At 41.3% G+C, this 20,217-nt stretch overlaps 1 protein-coding gene across 1 annotated transcript in view; it reads right to left on the minus strand.

The window, feature by feature from the left end:
• The window catches only part of dnajc2 (DnaJ (Hsp40) homolog, subfamily C, member 2), a 24,708-nt gene extending 4,658 nt beyond the window's left edge, over positions 1-20,050 (minus strand). Inside the window, exons 1-15 of the mRNA XM_028570927.1 lie at positions 19,826-20,050; positions 18,907-19,097; positions 16,284-16,359; positions 16,092-16,190; positions 15,767-15,989; positions 15,515-15,580; positions 15,325-15,416; positions 12,650-12,771; positions 11,658-11,807; positions 11,473-11,561; positions 11,234-11,303; positions 10,896-11,080; positions 9,117-9,217; positions 8,471-8,581; positions 8,157-8,308 (exon numbers count right to left, since the gene is read on the minus strand). Coding sequence (XP_028426728.1) covers positions 8,157-8,308; positions 8,471-8,581; positions 9,117-9,217; positions 10,896-11,080; positions 11,234-11,303; positions 11,473-11,561; positions 11,658-11,807; positions 12,650-12,771; positions 15,325-15,416; positions 15,515-15,580; positions 15,767-15,989; positions 16,092-16,190; positions 16,284-16,359; positions 18,907-19,097; positions 19,826-19,880 — 1,782 coding nt within the window. The 5' untranslated portion in view covers positions 19,881-20,050. The remainder of the gene's footprint in view (positions 1-8,156; positions 8,309-8,470; positions 8,582-9,116; positions 9,218-10,895; positions 11,081-11,233; positions 11,304-11,472; positions 11,562-11,657; positions 11,808-12,649; positions 12,772-15,324; positions 15,417-15,514; positions 15,581-15,766; positions 15,990-16,091; positions 16,191-16,283; positions 16,360-18,906; positions 19,098-19,825) is intronic.
• Between the last annotated feature and the right edge of the window lie 167 nt (positions 20,051-20,217).

Here is a 20,217-nt window from a genome sequence, read left to right on the forward strand (position 1 = left end):
TAATCTTTCATTTTATTATTGGGCATGCAACGTTCAAAAAATAATTTATTGGCTACCTAGTCTAGATCCTCAAAAAAAAACTTTGTGGGTGCAAATGGAACAATCATGTACTAACTTCAAACTTTGCTCTCTAATTTGCTCTTCACTCCCCCTGGTGGGGAAAAATTACAAACCCAAACAAAGTGATTTACGGAGAGAAATTACAGATGGAGAATGGGAAGATGCTTTAAACCATGTGCACTCCTCCTCACCCTGTGCGAGGCATGGCTTAGTCCAATTTAAGGTTCTTCATAGGCTTCATTTCACTAACGCCAAACTAGCTAAGATTTACCCAAATGTCAACTCTGCGTGCAATAGGTGTTTGCAATCGCCTGCCACAAGTGCCCACATGTTTTGGCTTTATCCTGGGTTGGAGGAGTTTTGGAGAAAGATTTTCGAATCATATAAAAATATCTATGGCATCCAAATTGACCCTGATCCCTTAATGTGCATTTTCGGCGTTGCTTCCGAGGGTATAGAACTTAGGAAAGATATTTGTTCTGTTATCGCCTTCACTACATTATTGGCAAGGCGTTTAATATTATTTCAGTGGAAAAAGGTAGACCCCCCCCCTCTAACACATAAAAGCTGGTTGAAAGAAGTGAAGTCTTACATTCAACTCGAAAAGATTAAATACATGATACGGGGGTTGGAAACGTAAGTTTCAAGACACATGGTCCCCCTTTATAAGATATTTTAAAGAGCTCCCCTGCCTCTAAAATGGAGTAACCTACCTCAATTCCCCTCTGTTGTATCATCCTTCTGGTTTTTATTTTAGTTTTACTTATCTTTTTTAAAAATGTGTGCATGCTGGTCTTTCATAAGTACCTATCTGCTAAAACCACTATATTATTAATTTATTGTTATTAGTATTTGTTTTGTTTTTTTTATTCTTTTTTATTTTATTTGTTTATTATTTACTTATTTTTTTTGTGCGTGTCAGTACTCTTGTTTTCTGGACTAGTTGCTTTATAATGTGGGATTTATACATTTTATGAAGATGTGCTAACTCTCCTTAGGAGTATATCCTTTTTTTAATTTTATTTATTTATATTTTTTTTTAATGCTGTAGGGGGAAGGGTGGGAAGATTATATTATTGTATTGTAACTCTTAAAAACCCAATAAAGAAAGTATAAAAAAAAATTAAAAAGAAGAGTCTAGGTTAGAAGAGTCCATGTTTGCTATCGCCTGTCTTGTGAGTAAATAGCAGAAAAAAAAAGTTTGGAGAAACCCAACCCCACATGGTGCTGTGTTTTGAGGAGGTGTGAGAGTCCCGTACAGTAAACGGTGACATCACTGCCTCTATCGCTTCCACAAGAAAGTTTTAAAACCCCAAACACAAGCCCTGAACTGCCTGGGAGTTTATGGAACAGCTAAATGTTTCCCAAACGACAAAGCACGGTCGATATCTCTCGCTCGTCTCTTTTCTTTCGCTCTTTCTCCGTGAGATGAAGCTGCCTTCAGGTACAGTAGGAAACTGCACCTTTTTTTGTCTCTGAACGCAGCTTCACGTAGTACAGAGCTCATTTAAGATGATGCTCTGACGTCCCGTTTCCATGAAGGCATCGTCTTCAAGATGAACGCATTCTGACGCATTTTAGTCGATGAAATGTTAACACAATAGTACATATTTGACCATTTAAATCTTAGACATTTGAGGGGAAGCTGAGCTTGCAGTCTTAAATAAATCGCCACTTCATCTGAACGATATCTTTAGTTCACCACCACCGCCACCAGGGGCCTGTTTCACAAAAGCAGAATATATAAATTCGGGATAACCGATAAAGCGAGGCTCGACCTAGTCTAATCAGTGAATCCTGGCTCGGTGCGTTTCACGAAGGCCGAGCCGGGCTGAGGAGGAGAGACTAGGTCGAGCCGGGATGAAGTCATTCGGATAGATGCGCGTCCGCGGCTTTCCTCAAAAGACTGCGAAGTCGATCGCAGATTTACCGATGCCAACGTGGAGAATACGCGTTGTACGTAGGCTACTTTATACAGAGTGAGCAGCAGCTTCTCTTGGAAGAACGATGACATGAAACACATTTGTATAAAAAGAAAAGAAACGCGGCCGCTGTAACTAAACGGCAAGAGGAAGCGAGGCGGACGATCGCGGACCGACTGAATGCGTAAGTAATCTAAACATATACATTAACTGACCACTGCTCTGAACTGAAACCGTCACAATCCTACCATTCAAGGATTAGGCTACTAATCATTTGCGCAAATTAACAGTCGTACTCTTTGCCTTAAAAGCGAGCAGAAGATAATGTTACTCAGGAAATTTACCATGAAGATCAATTATCTACAACGCTAGAATATGATGCGTAAATATCTCTTTCACTCTGTTCCTCTCCCTCTCTCTCACTGGCTAAAATATTAATTTCCTAAGTCATATTAACTTCCACTGCTCCCTTTTAATGACTCATTGAATGAGTCACATATCATATGCCTCGTATATGTATGTATGTATGTATGTATGTATGTATGTATGTATGTATGTATGTATGTATGTATGTATGTATATATATATATATATATATATAGACATATATATAGACATATATATAGACATATATATAGACATAGAAAATAAAGACACTGAAGATATTGGACTCTAAAATCTAGAAACTATAAAGATAATTTAGTGATAAATTCCATGCACACTATAAACATGAATGGAACAGAGTATATTCATCATTTCCCCCCAGTGAAATATAAGGTAAAAAACCATTAAGGTGTCCTCTCCCTGTTGTTACATGAATGTACAGTAGCCTATCATTTGGGAGGATTTTACAATTAGGATATGTTCTTAAAATTGTACGATCCTCCCAAATTATAGTCCCACTTTACTGGACAACACAAATTGTGTGCCAAGAATGCCAAATACAATGCACGTGGAAGAGGAAAGAATTAAAAATAACCAAAATAATTCAAGGTGCATCAACTGTAGAAATGTACAGCATTGTACGTTCAAGTTCCACTTTATTTATCCTTCGAAAAGGAAATTTGATGAGCAGCAGGATATCTAAAAACACATACACGTGTCAGCGACATTATAAACACAACACAGGAGACGCGTCGACACCTTCAATAGAGACACTCCCTCCCCAAAAACCAATGACGGGATCCAATTGGACAGTACGCAGGTCAATATATCATAATGAACAATAATGGAAATAAATGAATAAATAAAAACATTTACTGTATAAAAAGGAACCTGAATTCACCTGAAAAAGTGAATTCAGGTTCCTAATGGCCACAGGAATGAAAGAATCCCTGGCACGTTTAGTTCGTAGGCAGCCTAAACCGGCGACCTGAGGGGAGCAGATTAAACTCCCCAAAGAGTGGGTGATCGGGGCAGATTAAAATGTGGTTAGCCTTACCCCTGACCCGTTTATCATATACGTGTTGCAGCTGTGATGACTGTACCCCCGACCACCTTAGACGCTACGTTAACCAGCTTTGTTATCTTACGCTTATTGGTCATTGGAAGACCACCGTACCACACCGCGATACAAAATGTCAAGACCGATTCGATAAAACACTGGTAGAACCAAGTCTTCGGAGTCCTGCGCACGCTAAACGATTTCATCTTCCTCGAGAAAAAAAAAAAGTCTCCGTTGGGCCTTTTTACAGGCTGCATCTGTGTTGCTCTCAAAAGATACATTTACGCTATTTACACTCTGGCATGTGTCGCCAGCATAGACGTCGCCAGAAGCAGAGCCGTGTCTGTGCCGACAGTAATAATGCTCCGTGCGGAAACACCGTCCGTCAGCGATACAACGTTGGTAACATTGATTTAACAAAGCTTCAAGGAAAGTCATTTTGCATCGAGGATTTTTTGTAATCGAATTATTCGAGGAATCGTTTCAGCCCTAAAACGTTGTGCTTACAATCTACGGAAATCAATTATCGTATCCTTCGTCTTAGAAACGTTGATAGACCGCGCAATGAAATCCTCAACTACAGGGCCGTGCCTCGCCTCGTCATTGTTCAAGAGGCTCAATATAACGGTGTCATCTGCAAATTTCACACAGTGCCTATTCTCATACTTACTCCTACAGTCATTTGTGTATAAAATGAAAAGCAATGGAGAAAGAACACAGCCCTGAGGAGAGCCTGTGGAAGTAAGAACTTTTGAAGATAAGACACCATTAACCCTAACACGCTGCGGCCTGTTGGACAGAAAATCCAGTATCCAGCCAATTAAGTTAGGGTTCAAGTTATAAATAGACTTGTCGATAAAAAAGGAGCCTCGCATCAGTCTTTAAGGATTCCAGATGTTGATAAAGGGAATTTAGCAATACAAGTATTGCATCCTCAACACCTCTGCTAGCCCTGTAAGCAAACTGAAGAAGGTCTAGCTGTTTTTGCACCTGCTTCAGTAACTCCCGCTTAACCAACTTCTCAAAAGTCTTCATCGCCGAAAGTCATTTAAGACTTCTTCTCATCTTTGGCACTGTTTGCGTCTGGAGTGATTGAGTGAAAATCGCTTTAAAATCTTACTTAATTGACCAGCACAAGATTTAAGGACTCGGCCGCTGATGTTGTCAGGGCCAGGACTTTTCCTAACCTTAGTTAGTTTAAATAAGGTTTTGACCTTAGATACGTCAATATCAAAATCAAAAGCAGAGGAATCACTGACCGAATCCTCAGTCATGTGATTTCCGCGCTAAAATCATTATTAGAAAATCTCATATAAAAACTATTTCATTAATTTGCTAGCTGCTCATCAGAATCAAAACCATTTAAGGAAACAGTACTAGTGCCTTTATGTAGACCTGTCATTAGTTTCATGCCATTCCACACAGATCTGAAATCAGACTCACTAAATTTGGACTCAAGTTTAGCCTTTACTATTTCAACTCGCACAAAAACAGTCCTCTTTTCCCTTAACAAATGTTTCAGTTCTTCAGGAACAAAAATATCTCCATTGTTAGGCTTGATACGCACGGCAAAACCCCTGTGCACAAACAATACAAAACTAAGTTACAATAACTGTCACGTGAATAATTATAAAAAAAAGAATGATCACAACTTTAAATAATAACTTATTACTTAAAGGCTGATAACAATAGGGTAAAACCACTGCCCGGTGATCGGAAAAAGGCTCCAGGATTAAATAAATCCTGGCTGTTAGCCCGGTCGGGAGCAGGCTAGCTGCACGGAATAAATCTCTGATTTACGTACCTGCCTTTCGCGAAACCGAGTCAAGGCTAAATTCACCCGGGATAACGGGGAAATCCCGGCTTAATCCCTCATCTTGGTTTTGTGAAACAGGCCCCCGAAAGGTAAATCCACCAAATAAACTCTGAAAATTCCGATTCATTTCTTGAATTGATTTCAAAAACAGAATCTAGAATTACAATTCTAATTTCAATTAAAAAGGAAGCAGAATTGCAATTTGATGAAAATTCAAAGAAATTCATATACGTAATTTAAGTCAAGTGTTTCGTAATTAAGCTTTACGATATATGTCAGATACGATAGCGTTACGTATTCTAGAATTGATATTAGTTTGAACTACTTGTACAGATTACGTTTTCAGGAAATGTTTTCCCCCCAGCAGTGAATGTTAAAAGCTGTACTGTCTGCCGCGGGACAAATAATTCAGTTTTAATTATTGTAATAGTAATTTTGTGAAATGTGATGGAACGTGACTCCATTTCCCAGAATGCTTTAATTTAACAGAGTATTTAAAATGGTTGCCAAACAATTTGAGGTTGACATTTGTTTGAAAGCTTCTTTTCTACACAACTTCAGATTATAAACGTTTATAGATTTGACACCTGTAATAACAGCGACGTGGAAAATAATAGCAGGCCTAAAAGGTCATCTGTACTAGTTCATTTTGAAAAAACAATTCCAACACGATCGCCTGGAAACCACAGAGCCGTAGGCCAGCGCTGCAGTGCTCCGGTCTGTGGCTCCGTCGAGGCTGCTTCAAATTTCAAAAAGGCTTCTACAAGTAAGTTAACAGACAGACAGTCTTTTATTTTGAAAACCATCTCTCGATGGTATTACGCTACCGATATTTGATATCGTCGGTGTTGGGGTCGCTACTCAAGAACGTGTAATACACATTATTTGCTTTTACCCTAACCCATAATGCATTAGCTTACTTGTTATTCTCTATGGATAGTAACTCATTACTCTACTTGTTACATTACTGTAGTGCAACGCAGCTAGAGCCTGGCATATAGCTCATAAAGGGCTTAAACGCACCTTCGACTCACAACGCAACGGTAACGGTAACGTTAACGTGTTACGTTACTCTGTTACAGCCGAATGCGATTATATTACGGCATTACTTCGTAAGGAGTAACCCCCGACGCTGGATATCGTATGTGTTTAAAAGCACGCGAGCGCACTTTACTCATTACTTCTTGTAAATCGAGAAAACAATACTTTTCAAGTGTGGAATTAATAGAAATATTTGTTCTCTTGATCTAGTGATCTATATTTTGGAACAATGTATGCAAGGTTGAGGAGTGACTAGTTACGTGTAATGAAATTATGTTATTAAATTACAAAATGAATGTAATTGTATTTAGTTGGATTACTGAGGTAAAATGTGTAATTCAATTAGTTACTAATCAAATTAAAAGGAAATTGCTTTGCATTGATAAAGTAATCCAAACCGCATTTATAACGGGTAACTTATAACGGTAAGCAGTTTCTAAAGTAACCTTCCTAGCGCTAACTGCACAGAATACTGTACTCAACCTGCACTCAGGTCAACTGCATTTCATTGGCTCTGTACCTGTACTGTATAAAAAAAAAAATATATATATATATAATTAATTAATATAATATAATTAGCTACTCCGCTGTGCTGTGGAGTAATGTCTGGCTATGTGAGACAATCGTCTAGCAACATTGTTGTGGATGCTGCGGTCTCAGCCTGGCAACCTCTGTGAACTTTGAGTCTGGGGAGGAGGGGGCGGGGGAGACTACTCTCTCCAGTATTTTTGAATTTGTACTGCAGTAACTATTTTAAACACTAGCTGTCAGTATTACATATTGCAAAAAAAAAAAAAAAAAAAAAAAGGGGCAACCAGAGGCCAAATAATCTTGCTGCGTCCCCAGACAGATTATCACGTGCCGTTGTGAAGATCACGCGGCAGTTCGTAGGTCCGCGCTTTGGTGGAGCAGCAGCCTCTCAAAAACTCACAAAACTCTTTTACAATCGATCTGAAATAAATACAGATTCAGCAACTGAGTGGCCAATTTCTCGCTTCTGTGAACTATTTTCGCAAAATAAGAGATCGTATTCTGAACGAGCAGTCGTTATGGTCCGTTTTCAAATCCGGGAGCCCCACGCGTAGCGTTCGTTCAGTCAGTCGGGTGCAGCCGTGGCGGTTGTAGGAGGGTGTGGTTAAAGTGAAGAGAGAGAGCGATAACTGCTAGTGGGGCAGCGGGGCGATCCCTGCTGTGTAAACAAAGCCTATACGGGCACTGTGTGTAACTTTCCTCCACCAGACAGCAGCCATATCACCATGTTTACATACAGTATGTGCGTCAAAAAGGCAGGGAGCGCGCTCTCTTTCCATTGGTCAATGTCAAGGAACGCGTTGTAGAACACTAGTTGGATAAAGACAAAAAAATTCCGACACGCTAGACTTTCTGCTAAGCGTCCCAGACGTCAGATCGCCGACCTTTGATTATGTCGCACTACGAGAGGTAAAGACGCGCTTGTCGGTCCCGACCAGTTATCGGGAACGACTCTGAACGTTTGTCTGCGACGTGTCTGCCGGGTCAAAATCGGGCTGAATTTGCATATTTATTTATTTATTTAGTTGAAATAAAATATAAATCTTTTTTTCTTTTCTTAGTGGTGCCTTTTATATTCAATGGTCAATAAAAAGAAAGTTGAAAATGATTTCCCTTTCATTTAAATTCAACAAGCAATTTGTTGTTTTTTATCAAAATACTGAAAGCAGCAGAATCGAGTACGCTTTATCTGTTCATTTATCGCAAGTAACATCACGATAGTAAACTATGAGATTGCGCATTTTCCTCATCGTGCTAGTCTACTCGATTGATATGAATTAATGGAAAAAATATTACACTGGCGACGTGACCAGAATCCAGACGGAGCAGCGCATCGTCTTACCTTGTACCTCTTCATACAGTCTTTCTTGCTGCGTCCCGGCACGGCGGCAGCGATCTTCTCCCAGCGCTCGGGTGTGCTGACCGGGTAGGTCTTCAGGGCTTGTTCCAGAAGCTTCTGTTCCTCGGTGGTCCAGGAGGCAGCGCTACTGGAGCCTGGGGGACGAGACGCGGCGGGTCAATACGGAATATTTGTCAAACGTTTCCTTCGCTATGAATTCCATAAACGACCACCCACGCGGTGACGTGTCTGGACTGGACTAGAACTGGACTAGTGCGTTTCGTACAGACGCCAAGCGGCTGTGCAGATACACTCACCGTCAAACCTCTCTGAGGGCACAGCGTTGTCTATGGTGGGCGCCACTGCACCGTGTTCCTTCTTGAACTTCTCAAAGGCTTTCCTGTTTATCTCGTCTTTCTGTACTGGATCTGTGGAGAGGACATTAACAGGACTGATGACCGTTTGTAGCTTATTGCATGGCAAATAGTATTTAATGGAATGTTAATAATGTATAATAAAACATTTCATAAAATGATGTCTAAGCAGACGTGTATGTAATGTTGATTGATTGATTGTACACATAGTAAATAATCAAAGGTTTTAAAGGTCTATTTTTAATCAACTAATATTTAAAGCTCAGAAGAGAACTTGCTGCATTCCATACTGATTTTAAAGTGACTATATGTAACTTTTTAATGTTTCTGAAGCTCTGTTATTTTTCATACAATGGTCTCAAATGACCTGTAATGGCAAACGAGACTATACGACCTCCCCGTAACGCTAACCCGGTAATACGGCACCGTAAGGCTTTACGACAGCAGGTGTGGTAAAAACACTCCCGCGGCCGCTAGAATCGACGCAAACTGAAAGTTACACACGGCCGCTTTTAACGGCCGATTAGCATTAATACGTGGATTCGATATAACACGCGACTAAACTTATTTTCTTCCCGTTGGAGCTCACCTAGCCGTTGTAGATTCTTGGCTTTGTTGATGACGTCTTTGGCCGTCCTCTTCGTGCCGCTGGTGGAGTGTAAGTTCATATAGTTGGCGATAACTTCCCATCTGGAAGGAAAAACACAATCAAACCTCCAAACGCACTGCAAAGCAGGGCTGCGCAATTGTATTAAAAAAAATCACCATCTTTTTACATTTTAACAATTCAGCTGTATACGAATTAGCGGGGAGCTCCGTTGCACCAAACCAAGCACTTCTCATTTTTCTTCAAGTTACATTTACGGGAACAGAAATAAAAAAAGATAGAAAAGTAGAGCAAAAGAGTCGGCAGAAAAGCTTTGGAGAAACAAGTTTAAAAGAAGACAATCCTGTCGGTGGTCAGGAGAAAATGTTTGTCCAACTCCGGTTGTGACAAAATAAAAGGAAGGCCGAGGTCTGGGCGTACGTTTCTCCTGACGTCTATTCTAACGCGCACGCCTCGATGCAAAAAACCAGGAACCCTTGCCGTCAACGCCTGTTGCGTTGCGCCTGCCTTGTATAAACCCGGGGTCGATGCGTAGACTATATTAGTAAAGCCAAAACATCTGGATTGCCCCCTGGTGGTTGGCTGCAGCATAGGTCATAATGTTGGCAGAGAGTCGGGTATGGCTGCGTCCCCGAGATTCCACTTTTCAAAATATTCTTTTTGAACATAAATACGGCAATAATGCTAATGATTACAATAACTTTTCAGCAGCTGTCTTGGTTCCAACGCAATTGTGCTAGCAAAGCAGTTTTCTGTTTATATGTGCGGGCGGGATTTCTTCAGATTGGGAAATCCCACCGTCTCTACAAAGCTGGCCGACTAAACAAGGATGGACTAGAAATCGGCCTGTGTTTTTTTTTTTTTTTTTAAAAGAGCAAATTTCTCCACAATATGAATACGGATTGATTATCACTTATTTTGTTGGTAACCACTGTTGTATACACTTCAGTGCTGCTTACCGATCTCAAAATGAAACCCTCATGTAACATGGCTTAAACTGATGCAGTTTTAAATGGTCCCTTCACCTCTAAAAAAAATTAAAGAAAATGTAATTTTTTTTTTTATAATAAAATATTGGTTAATAATGTGTATTATTTTTCGTAGGCTATTACATGTGGGTGGCTTCATCGTTATTTATATATTATTTTTTTGCTGTCATACGTTTTTATGTTATGCTTGTCCTTTTTTGCAATGAATTTGCAAAAAATGATAATAAAGAGGCATTGTTTAGATTATAGACTATTCGCTGGTGTATTTTGAGGAAACATCACTGTCTCTATCGCTGCCACGAGAGAGTTTTAAAACACCAAACAAGCACTGAAGTGGCCAGGAGTTTGTGTAACAGCCGAGTCCCTACGGCTCTTTTCTTTCTCTCTTTCTCCATAAAATAAAGGTGCCTTCAAGTTAGGGCTGGGCGATATGGAGAAAATCAAATATCACGATATTTTCGACCAAATACCTTGATAGCGATATCGCAACGATATTGTAGTGTTGACTATCGGTGCTTTCACAAAATATTTACACAATGAGATTTTTGATAAATAATCATCAGTAAAGTGGATATAATGACTAAGTGGGTAAAGGCAAATAATAGAACGGTAACAGTCTGGTAAGTTCAGAAAATGACATCACTTCAAACCACAATTGCTGACATTAGGAGAAACTCATAAGAGGTAAAAACAGGCGGGTATACATCAAAAGGGCAACAGGACGGTGGTAGAAAGGTTTAAGAATGGGATCGAGAGCGGCTGTGACGTATACCTGGCGTTGGTCCCAGCAGGGAACAGGTTGACAGCTTTGATGAGCAGCTGGAGGTCCTCCTCGTTCCAGCCCTTTCCCCCCCCTCCTCCTCCTCCTCCGCTAGCCTGCTCGGCGCCGCGGGCCGCCTGCCTCATCTGGACCTCGGCCTCCTTCTCCCTCTGCAGCTGGGCGTTCACCTCCTGCACCTGGGGGGGACGGGACATTAGTTTCACATACATCAGCTGATGGTCATTCTCTTAAAAGGGCGGGCTTTGCTATGTATCTCCTCTATTAGCTACCAAATAAATAACATGAGAAATACCCTAAGAAAATATTTTCAAACAAAAGTGCCTTTTTACCTGCTTCTCCACAGCTACCTTGCTGTCCTCTTTGGAGCCTGAGGCCAGGATTTCATTCAGCGACTGCAGGCTGGAAACAGACAAGCACCATAAAATACTATTAGACCTCTCCCCAGGGCTGTTTCCTGACAGCCTCTCAGCTGAACACAACAGGACTAGCATCAGCTTAGATTAAAGAGGCCTCTGGCGACCTGGTCTACAGAAATGTGTCCAAGTGACGATCCCGTAGTAGACTGTACCTCGTCAGCTCCAGGCGATCGCAGAGCTTCTCCACTTCCTCCATCATTTTAACACTGTCGGCCTCGTCGTCAGCAAAGTAATTCCAGTTCTGCGGAGTGAGGAAACATTAAACACAGAGCTATTGCTAATGCCGGTTTCAAGTGGCAGGGATACTTCCGGTGCGAGAGCTTCAATGGGAGTGAACCTTGCAGGTAGTCCTGAGTTTCTGCCTCTCCTTCTTGATGGCTTTCTTTTGGATCTCCTTCTCTTTCTTGGCCTGCTGGGCTAGCTGCTTGGCCTCCTCTTCCTCCTTCGCCTTCGCCAATCGAGCGGCCTCCAGCTCAGCCTGCCGGGCCTGTAACGTGCACGGGACACCGACTCGTGAGTGTGTGCCAAAGTGTCATCATTTCAATAGGCAAACTTCAGTCACCAAAACATAAACTCGTCCTCCTCGATATACAGCTCATAACCTGATTTACACTGCAGACATTTTAACAACTTTAATGAAGACTTTGTTCCATTTAGGTGTCCCAGTAATTATGTTGGATAGTTTTGGTGAAAGATTAGGGTTTGGTATCGTTTGGGGTTTTTCTGATAGCGGTGCTTAAACAATTTAAACTTTTAAAACGGTGCCTGAACCAAAATATATATCAAGTTCAAGTTACTTTATTTATACACGGAGGTATAAATAAAGTAACATATATATATTTAGAATGTATGTAATATTAAAAAAAGGAGCACAAAATGACAGTTGGCGACATTAAAGAACGTTTATTGCTAAGGTCATATGGTCAAAATTAAATTATTGATTAATAATGTAATAACAATAACTTGACTTATTTCACCAGTAAATTGCTGTTAAACGACAAAAACAAGCACCAGATGGGATAAGGGTATTTTACAATAACTTTGAATGCACCACAAGGCTGGCGAATTTCAAGTGAACGCACTCTGTCTGTGTCGTTTTTCCGACAGCTGCAGACTGTTACGTAGAGCTGGGCAATATATCGATATTATATCGATATCGTGATACGAGACTAGATATTGTCTTAGATTTTGGATATCGTAATATGGCATGAGTGTGGTCTTTTCCTGGTTTTAAAGGCTGCATTACATTATTTGCCTTTTCCCCACTAAGTCATTGTATCTACATTACTGATGATTATTTATGAATGAGGTACAATGAATGAGACTTACTCGGTCCTTCTCCTCCTGCTCTCTCTTCTTGGCTTCGACTTTAGCCTTCTTCTCAGACTCCTTCCTGGCTTTTTCTTCTTCTTTGAATTTCTTTATTCTAGGGTCACAGCTGTAGGCAGTATCTGCAGGGAAGAAATACAAGTCATCAGTCTCAGGCTACATTTGATTTTACACTACGACGTTTTGAGCCAAAAAAAAATATTTCCGTGCACACAAGAGCTTTAGCTACAGTAGCAGAAATATTCTCCGTTTACACTAAAACGGCTCATGACCATTCATGTATACTGGGCGTGCCCATGACGCTGTAAATTGGAAGCAGCGTGTATATTCCGCCCAGTTGCTGGTAGTTAACATGGTAGTTGCTTAATTACAGAGGATGAGCCGTAATGGGCGAAAAATAAGACTTCTTTATTTGCACCGACAGCAAGGTAGAATTGTTACTGAAAATAACACTTGGGGTCAACATTAACGTTACTCTGTGGTTAAAAATCATGGATGACAAGTTGAAAACACGTCGGAGAAAGCACAACAATGGCGAAATATATGTAGCAAAAAATATTCGTTTTTTAACCAAAACGTAGTAGCCTCACTAATATTCAGCGGCAGTATCTGGGGATTTCTGCACCATATTATAAACTCTTTCTTAGTGTGTGTGTGTGTGTGTGTGTGTGTGTGTGTGTGTATATATATATATATATATATACAGTGGGGGAAATAAGTATTTGACCCCTTGCTGATTTTGCAGGTTTTCCCACTTACAAAGAATGTAAAAATCTACAATTGTAATCATATGTACATTCTAACAGTGAAAGACAGAATCCCAAAGAAAATTCCAGAAAATCACATCATATGAATTTATTAAAATTGATAACCATCTGATGAGGAAAAACAAGTATTTGACCCCCTGGACAAACAGCAAGTATTCTGGCTCCTACAAGCCAGTTAGTCTTTCTTTAAGACACAGCCCCAATCCAAACCAATTATCTACATCAAATACACCTGCCTCACCTCGTTACCTGTATAAAAGACACCTGTCAACACCCAAACAACCAGCATCCAACATCACCACCATGGGCAAGACCAAAGAGCTTTCTCTACGGACATCAGGGACAAGATTGTTGATCTGCACAAGGCTGGGATGGGCTACAAGAGAATCGGAAAGCAACTTGGAGAGAAAAGATCAACGGTCGGTGCAGTTATCAGGAAATGGAAGAAGCACCACACCACCGCCAACCTCCCTCGGTCTGGGCCTCCACAGAAGATCTTGCCTCGTGGGGTGTCCCTGATCATGCGAACGGTGAGGAATCATCCCAAAACCACAAGGGGGGGAACTGATGAATCAACTGAAGGCAGCTGGGACCACAGTTACAAAAGAAACGGTTGGTAACACACTACGCCATGGATTGAAATCCTGCAGCGCACGCAAGGTCCCCCTGCTCAAGAAGAAACATGTACAGGCCCGCATGAAGTTCGCCATTCACCACCTGGACGACTCAGAAGAGGCCTGGAAGAAGGTGATGTGGTCAGATGAGACCAAAATAGAACTTTTTGGCCTCAACTCAACTCGTCATGTTTGGAAGGCAAAGAACACCGAGTACAACCCAAAGAACACCATCCCCACCGTCAAGCATGGTGGTGGCAACATCATGCTTTGGGGGTGCTTTTCAGCCAAGAGACGGGACAACTCCATCGTATTGAGGGGAGGATGGACGGGGCCATGTATCGTGGAATTCTGGACCGACATCTCCTTCCCTCAGTGAGAGAGCTGAAGATGGGTCGAGGATGGGTGTTTCAGCACGACAACGACCCTAAGCACACCGCCAAAGCAACAAAAGAGTGGCTGAAGAAGAAGCACATCAAGGTTCTGGAGTGGCCTAGCCAGTCTCCAGACCTGAATCCGATTGAAAATCTTTGGAGGGAGCTTAAAATTCGAGTTGCCAGGTGACAACCTCGGAACCTGAATGATTTGGAGGCTGTCTGCAGGGAGGAGTGGGCCAACATCCCTGCCGAAATGTGCACAAACCTTGTCACCAACTATAAAAACTGTTTGACATCTTTGCTGGTCAATAATGGCTTTTCTACAAAATATTAACATGCTGTTGGTCCAGGGGGTCAAATACTTGTTTTTCCTCATCAGATGGTTATCAATTTTAATAAATTCATATGATGTGATTTTCTGGAATTTTCTTTGGGATTCTGTCTTTCACTGTTAGAATGTACATATGATTAAAATTGTAGATTTTTGCATTCTTTGTAAGTGGGCAAACCTGCAAAATCAGCAAGGGGTCAAATACTTATTTCCCCACTGTATATATATATATATATATATATATATATATATATATATATATATATATATATATATATATATATATATATATATATATATATATACATACACACATATGTTTTTTTGGGGGGTTTATGGCCTTTAATTGACAGGACAGCTTGAAGAAAGGAAAGGGGAGAGAGAGGGGACGACGCAGCAAAGGGCCGCTGGTCGGATTTGAACCCGGGCCGCTGCCGAGGACTCGGCCTACGTGGGTCTTAACCTCTCCTGGGGGAGCTACAGGTCAACCCTTGTCCTACAATATTTAATATCCATACGAGGCCTTGTGCGATTTGTCATGCGTTTCATTCATCTTGCAGTGTGTGCTGGCTCTGAGAGACTGTACCAACTAGTGTTCGTATTCTGTTCATCTCCTCCTTCTTCCTCTGAGCTCTGGAGGCTCGATTCTGCTTTTCAATCCATCTCCTCTCATCTCGACTGCGAGAAGAAAAAACGTCAGTCGGACACTTAAGTTATTACACAGGGTCTGAAATGTGTTTTGGTACAATGGATTACGGTCACACACACTAGCTTACCACTCGGCCTTTTCCTTCTCTTCTTCATCCAGGTATGAGAATTCCCTCCATGAATCAAAGTTGTACCTTTAACGGAAATTGACATACAAGTCAAAAGGCTTTCCCTTCTCGGATTTGTTTTTGGACACGGCTAAATTCTATTTTTCTGTTCTGACACCAACTAGGCACTCTGATCCCTCTAATCAGATCAACATTTCTTGTTAGGTAGCAGCAAAAAAAAAAAAAAAAAAAAAAAAAAACTCTCCCACTTACCAAAAAGAGTAAAAATTGTCGACTTCTTCGAAGGAGGACTCCATGGTTCCAAGTAAGGGGACGTGCTTTTTGGAAGACCATCTGGCATTTCTCTCGAAAACGGGAGAAAACACCTCCGTAAAGTTTTCCTTGCCTTCGCTCTTTGAAGGCACGGCGTTGTCAAAGGTAGGGTCTACGCTGTCGAAGGCTCTCCTCTTCACAGGGTCCGACAGGATTTCTATAGCTGAGGTTCAAACCGTGACAAACAGAGAAAACGGCGATGGTGACTTCAGGGCCTCCAGTAATAAAATGAGTGCCGATACCAATAAGAGGCAGTGTTGCATACCTTTAGTTATACAGGTAAAGTAGTCATTGTCTCCCTCTACAATCTGCTCTCCTGCAGCTTTCCTCTTGTCAGGATGGTGCTTCAACACAATCCCCTTGTCTGTTGAGAAACAGCAGAGAATGTGAGCGGAATACGTTACTTCCACCGACTAGAGAAATGATCTAGGAGAGCAGGAGGAGGAAATATACTCACGGGCAGCTTTGATCTGTTTTTGTGTGGCTTTGTACCTCAAGTGTGGCAGTCCGAGGACAGCATAGTGATCTTGATTCTGACAAACAAGTAAAGAGTAAGGAAAGAGTTCAAATGACAAGCTGATTCGTTGATTATATTTTGAGTAGTCTATAAATAACTACTAAATATGAATGAAGGGTTACTGCACCTACTGTAAACTCGCATGTCCAGCTCAGAAATAGAAATATTGATCAAACATCACAAAGTGGTACAAAAGTAGTGGCTGCAATTAGCAACAATTTTCATCATCTGTTGTTTGAATTGTTTCCCAGATCCCACTGTGTACGCAGTTACTGCGTACTGCATTCGTCTGTAGTATGTAGTAGGCAATTCCTGAAAAGGCAATTCACTCGCGGCTCGCGAAAGAAACAGAGGAGACGCCGTAACGAATGCTGCAGTTCGCGCGGCCCCTCCTCTACCGATCGCAGCCGATATGAACCGACAGGTTAGATAACATGGGCGTCGAACTGAAAATCGCTTCGTAGCTATTCACAGCTTTTCTTCCATTTTATATTGTTAATTGAATATGATTGACAGTTTGAAACAAGCAGTTTGACGATGCCACTTTGTGACCTGTGATGGACAACTTCTACTAGTTTCTGCTAAGAATTTCACAATCTCGATTTTACATCAAAATCAGCCAAAATTAAGTCACAATCTCGAATTAGAAAATGGAATCGTCGATGCTGCCACGCCCCCACACACGTCCGGTTGGCTTATCAAGCAGCCACCCAAGCCCCCAGGAACAGCGCCATGCCTTAAAGTGACTGTTCGGAGTAATTTCACCCTAGGGTCCTTTGCACCATTACCTCGAGCCAAACACCCCCCCAGAAGCTTTTTTCAACTGGGTCTAACATTGGGTGAGTTAGCGTAGAGTAGCATTAGCCGCTGAATAGCTTAGCACAGGGGCTAATGGACCCACGTTTGTATCTCGTAAATGACCCCACTAATAATGCCCGAAATGATACCAAACTTCTACACTAGTACAAATAGGTTATGTACTCATAAAACGATGGATTGGAAAGTTTGTAAGTACACCAGAAGTTTATGAACACTTGCCTGCTCTCTTCTGCTCTCTGTTGCTGCTGCTGCTACCTGCAGTTAGACGAGTGCTTAGGGCTGTCTACAAATTACTACACCGAAAAGAGATACAACAAAAATATTTATTAATTTAATGATTAAATAAGGTAATGTCTCCAAACTTACCTCAATTATTACTTGTTACTTGCTAGTTATATTACAGCACTTACTTTAAAAAATAAGTTAAATTAAAAAATATTTTTGTTGCATCTCTTTTCGGTGTTATAATTTGTAGACGTCCCTAAGCACTCTTCTCACAGCAGCAACAACAACAGCAGAGAGCAGGCAAGTGTTATTTACATAAACGTCTGGTGTACTTACAAACCTTCCAATCCATCGTTTTATGAGTGCATAACCTATTTGTCCTAGTGTAGAAGTTTGGTATCTTTTCGGGCATTATTAGTGGGGTCATTTAAGAGATACACACGTTGGTCCATTAGCCCCTATTCAGCTGATAACGCTACTCTACGCTAACTCGCCCAATGTTAGACCCAGGTGAAAAAAGCTTCTGGGGGGGTGTTTGGCTCGAGGTCATGGTGCAAAGGACCCTAGGGTAAATTACTCCAAACCATCACTTTAATGCATCCGTGGGCTCAGCGGCCAAGCGGTGGAACTGCACAACTCTGATCCAGAAAGAGTTTTCCCATAGACTTGGCATGGTAAAAGAAACTTCCATATTTTCAGTGGATCATTTTTTTGGGGTACATCAACTTACCAGCCCGAACCCTTAAAAGGCAATTTGCACGTTTTGTAGCCTAAATAGAGCAGCTTATATTGGTTATATTAGAGAGAGCAACAAGTTAGCGGACTGCCGAGTCGCCCTCTCTGTCTGCTCAGCTGCTAAGACCGCTGTGCTGCTAAGAAGCGTCTGCCCCCCCTCGGCATTGTCGGCAAACTGTTTTTCTTTTTACTTTATTGACAAATTGTCAAGTTTCCAATTGACTGAAGATATAAGTTATCGTTACATTATGTTGTTAAAAAATGTTTTAAATTTGACAATGTAGTGTGGTACATTACGAACAAAGGTCAGATATTATACTGCATAAATGTCTAGTCTAAAAATGGCATAGCAACCTGTGCTTTAAAAAAAGAAGTAAAAATCGAGAATCGAACCGTGACCTTAGAATCGAAGATTTTATCGAATCGAGGATCTGGAGAATCGTGACACCCCTAGTTTCTGCATCTACAAACTAGGTGTTCAAGCTCCCCAGTCAAACAATACAGGGATTACCAGTCCGGCCCAGTCTTAATTTATAGTTGTCACACATTTCTCAGTCCTACGTTCCTTTTCAAAAAGGACAGGAGGAAGATTTAGTAGTCGGAAAGCTGAGGTCAACTGTGATTAACAGAGAATAACTGATCAAAGTTAAGGTATTTCCTCAACTAATCAAAACTGCACGGCGATATTAAAAAGCAGATGTTGGATGAGGGTCTCCCTCCTATGATACATCAGCTCTAAAAAAGGAAGCAGAAACTTCCTGTGACATAATATTCTGACCGATACCTTCCAGTCTTTGGGGTCAAGTGTTCGCAGCATCGGGTACTCCTCCAGCTGAAACTCTTCATCCTCTGACTCCTCTGAGGACTCCTCTTCCTCCTCCAACTCCTGGAAGGAGACGGATGCATTCTGGTTCCTCCTCCTCACGTAGGCCTCGAACCATCGACCCACAGGCTCCACCTGGATCTGCACAGAGGCTGAGGAGGGGACAGACGGGTCAGAAACCATGCTGGTTCTCATCCACAACATGGAGCCCCACTGGATACCAACTATGTTGGCCGATGCCGTTTCTCTCACATAAGGATCACATAAACTTCTCATAAAAGTCTTTTAAAGAATTGAGACATGTACTGTTCTAGGGTTTTACCTACCATTATAGGGTTTAAGTGCAGCACCCAAGATGGTTTTGGCAGCACTTTAAACCGAATTCATGTAAAAATCCACAGTGGACTTGGACTAGTAAGTTTAGCCTTTAAGCTTTTTGGAGTGTTCTGTATCATCTGCTATAGCTTTTCCAACGTTTCAGACACATATAGGGTAGTTATAATGATCCAAAACGATGTCACATTACATGGTTTATTTTTAATTGAATAACATCACATTTTCTCAAGTGCTGCCAACTAGCAAGTGTTCAGCTCGTGTCTAGAGCGCTAATAAATCACTGCGGCAAGTGCAGCCATGAGTGGGCAGCAGCTCGGTTACATTATGAAACACAGGGAAACATACAGTCGGAATCAACAGAGGAACAACACGAATTATTAACAATAAATGGACTCTTCCCAGCTCTGAATTAGCTGATACAAAATTAGCTTAGTCCTTACTGTCTGTGTGTTAGCTGCGTGCTAACGAGTATGGCAACAGTCTTCATATATTACATTGGTGAGTTAGCTTAGCTAGCTAACGTTACCTTCCTTTCAGTGCTTACCGGCAGCGGCTGTAAAGACAACTGCCTCATCACCGTCCAGCGCTTCTAACAACATCTTAGAAAAACGGGTTACGCGAACATTCAGGTGCCGAAATGATCAAGTGAAAGCTTCCTGATGTGTTGAAGTCTGTGGCCCGATCATTAACATACCACATGGGCCTGCCTTCCTTCAGAGTGCCGAAAACGTCTGTGCTCTCACGCCGTTAGCTCCGTGTTGCAACTAGCTCTGGTTCCTAGCTATTGTAGTTCAGCATTAAGCGTTTTATGAAGCAACGCCTATTTGTTGGAAACCCACTAATATAAATTAAAACTCATTTGCAATGATTGAGTAATATTTATGATGAAATATAAGAGTATTGTTTATGTGAAAAAAAAATATTTTTTATTGGTGG

The sequence above is a fragment of the Perca flavescens genome, chromosome 23 (assembly GCF_004354835.1).
Source record: "Perca flavescens isolate YP-PL-M2 chromosome 23, PFLA_1.0, whole genome shotgun sequence".
In the NCBI taxonomy this organism is placed as follows: domain Eukaryota; kingdom Metazoa; phylum Chordata; class Actinopteri; order Perciformes; family Percidae; genus Perca; species Perca flavescens.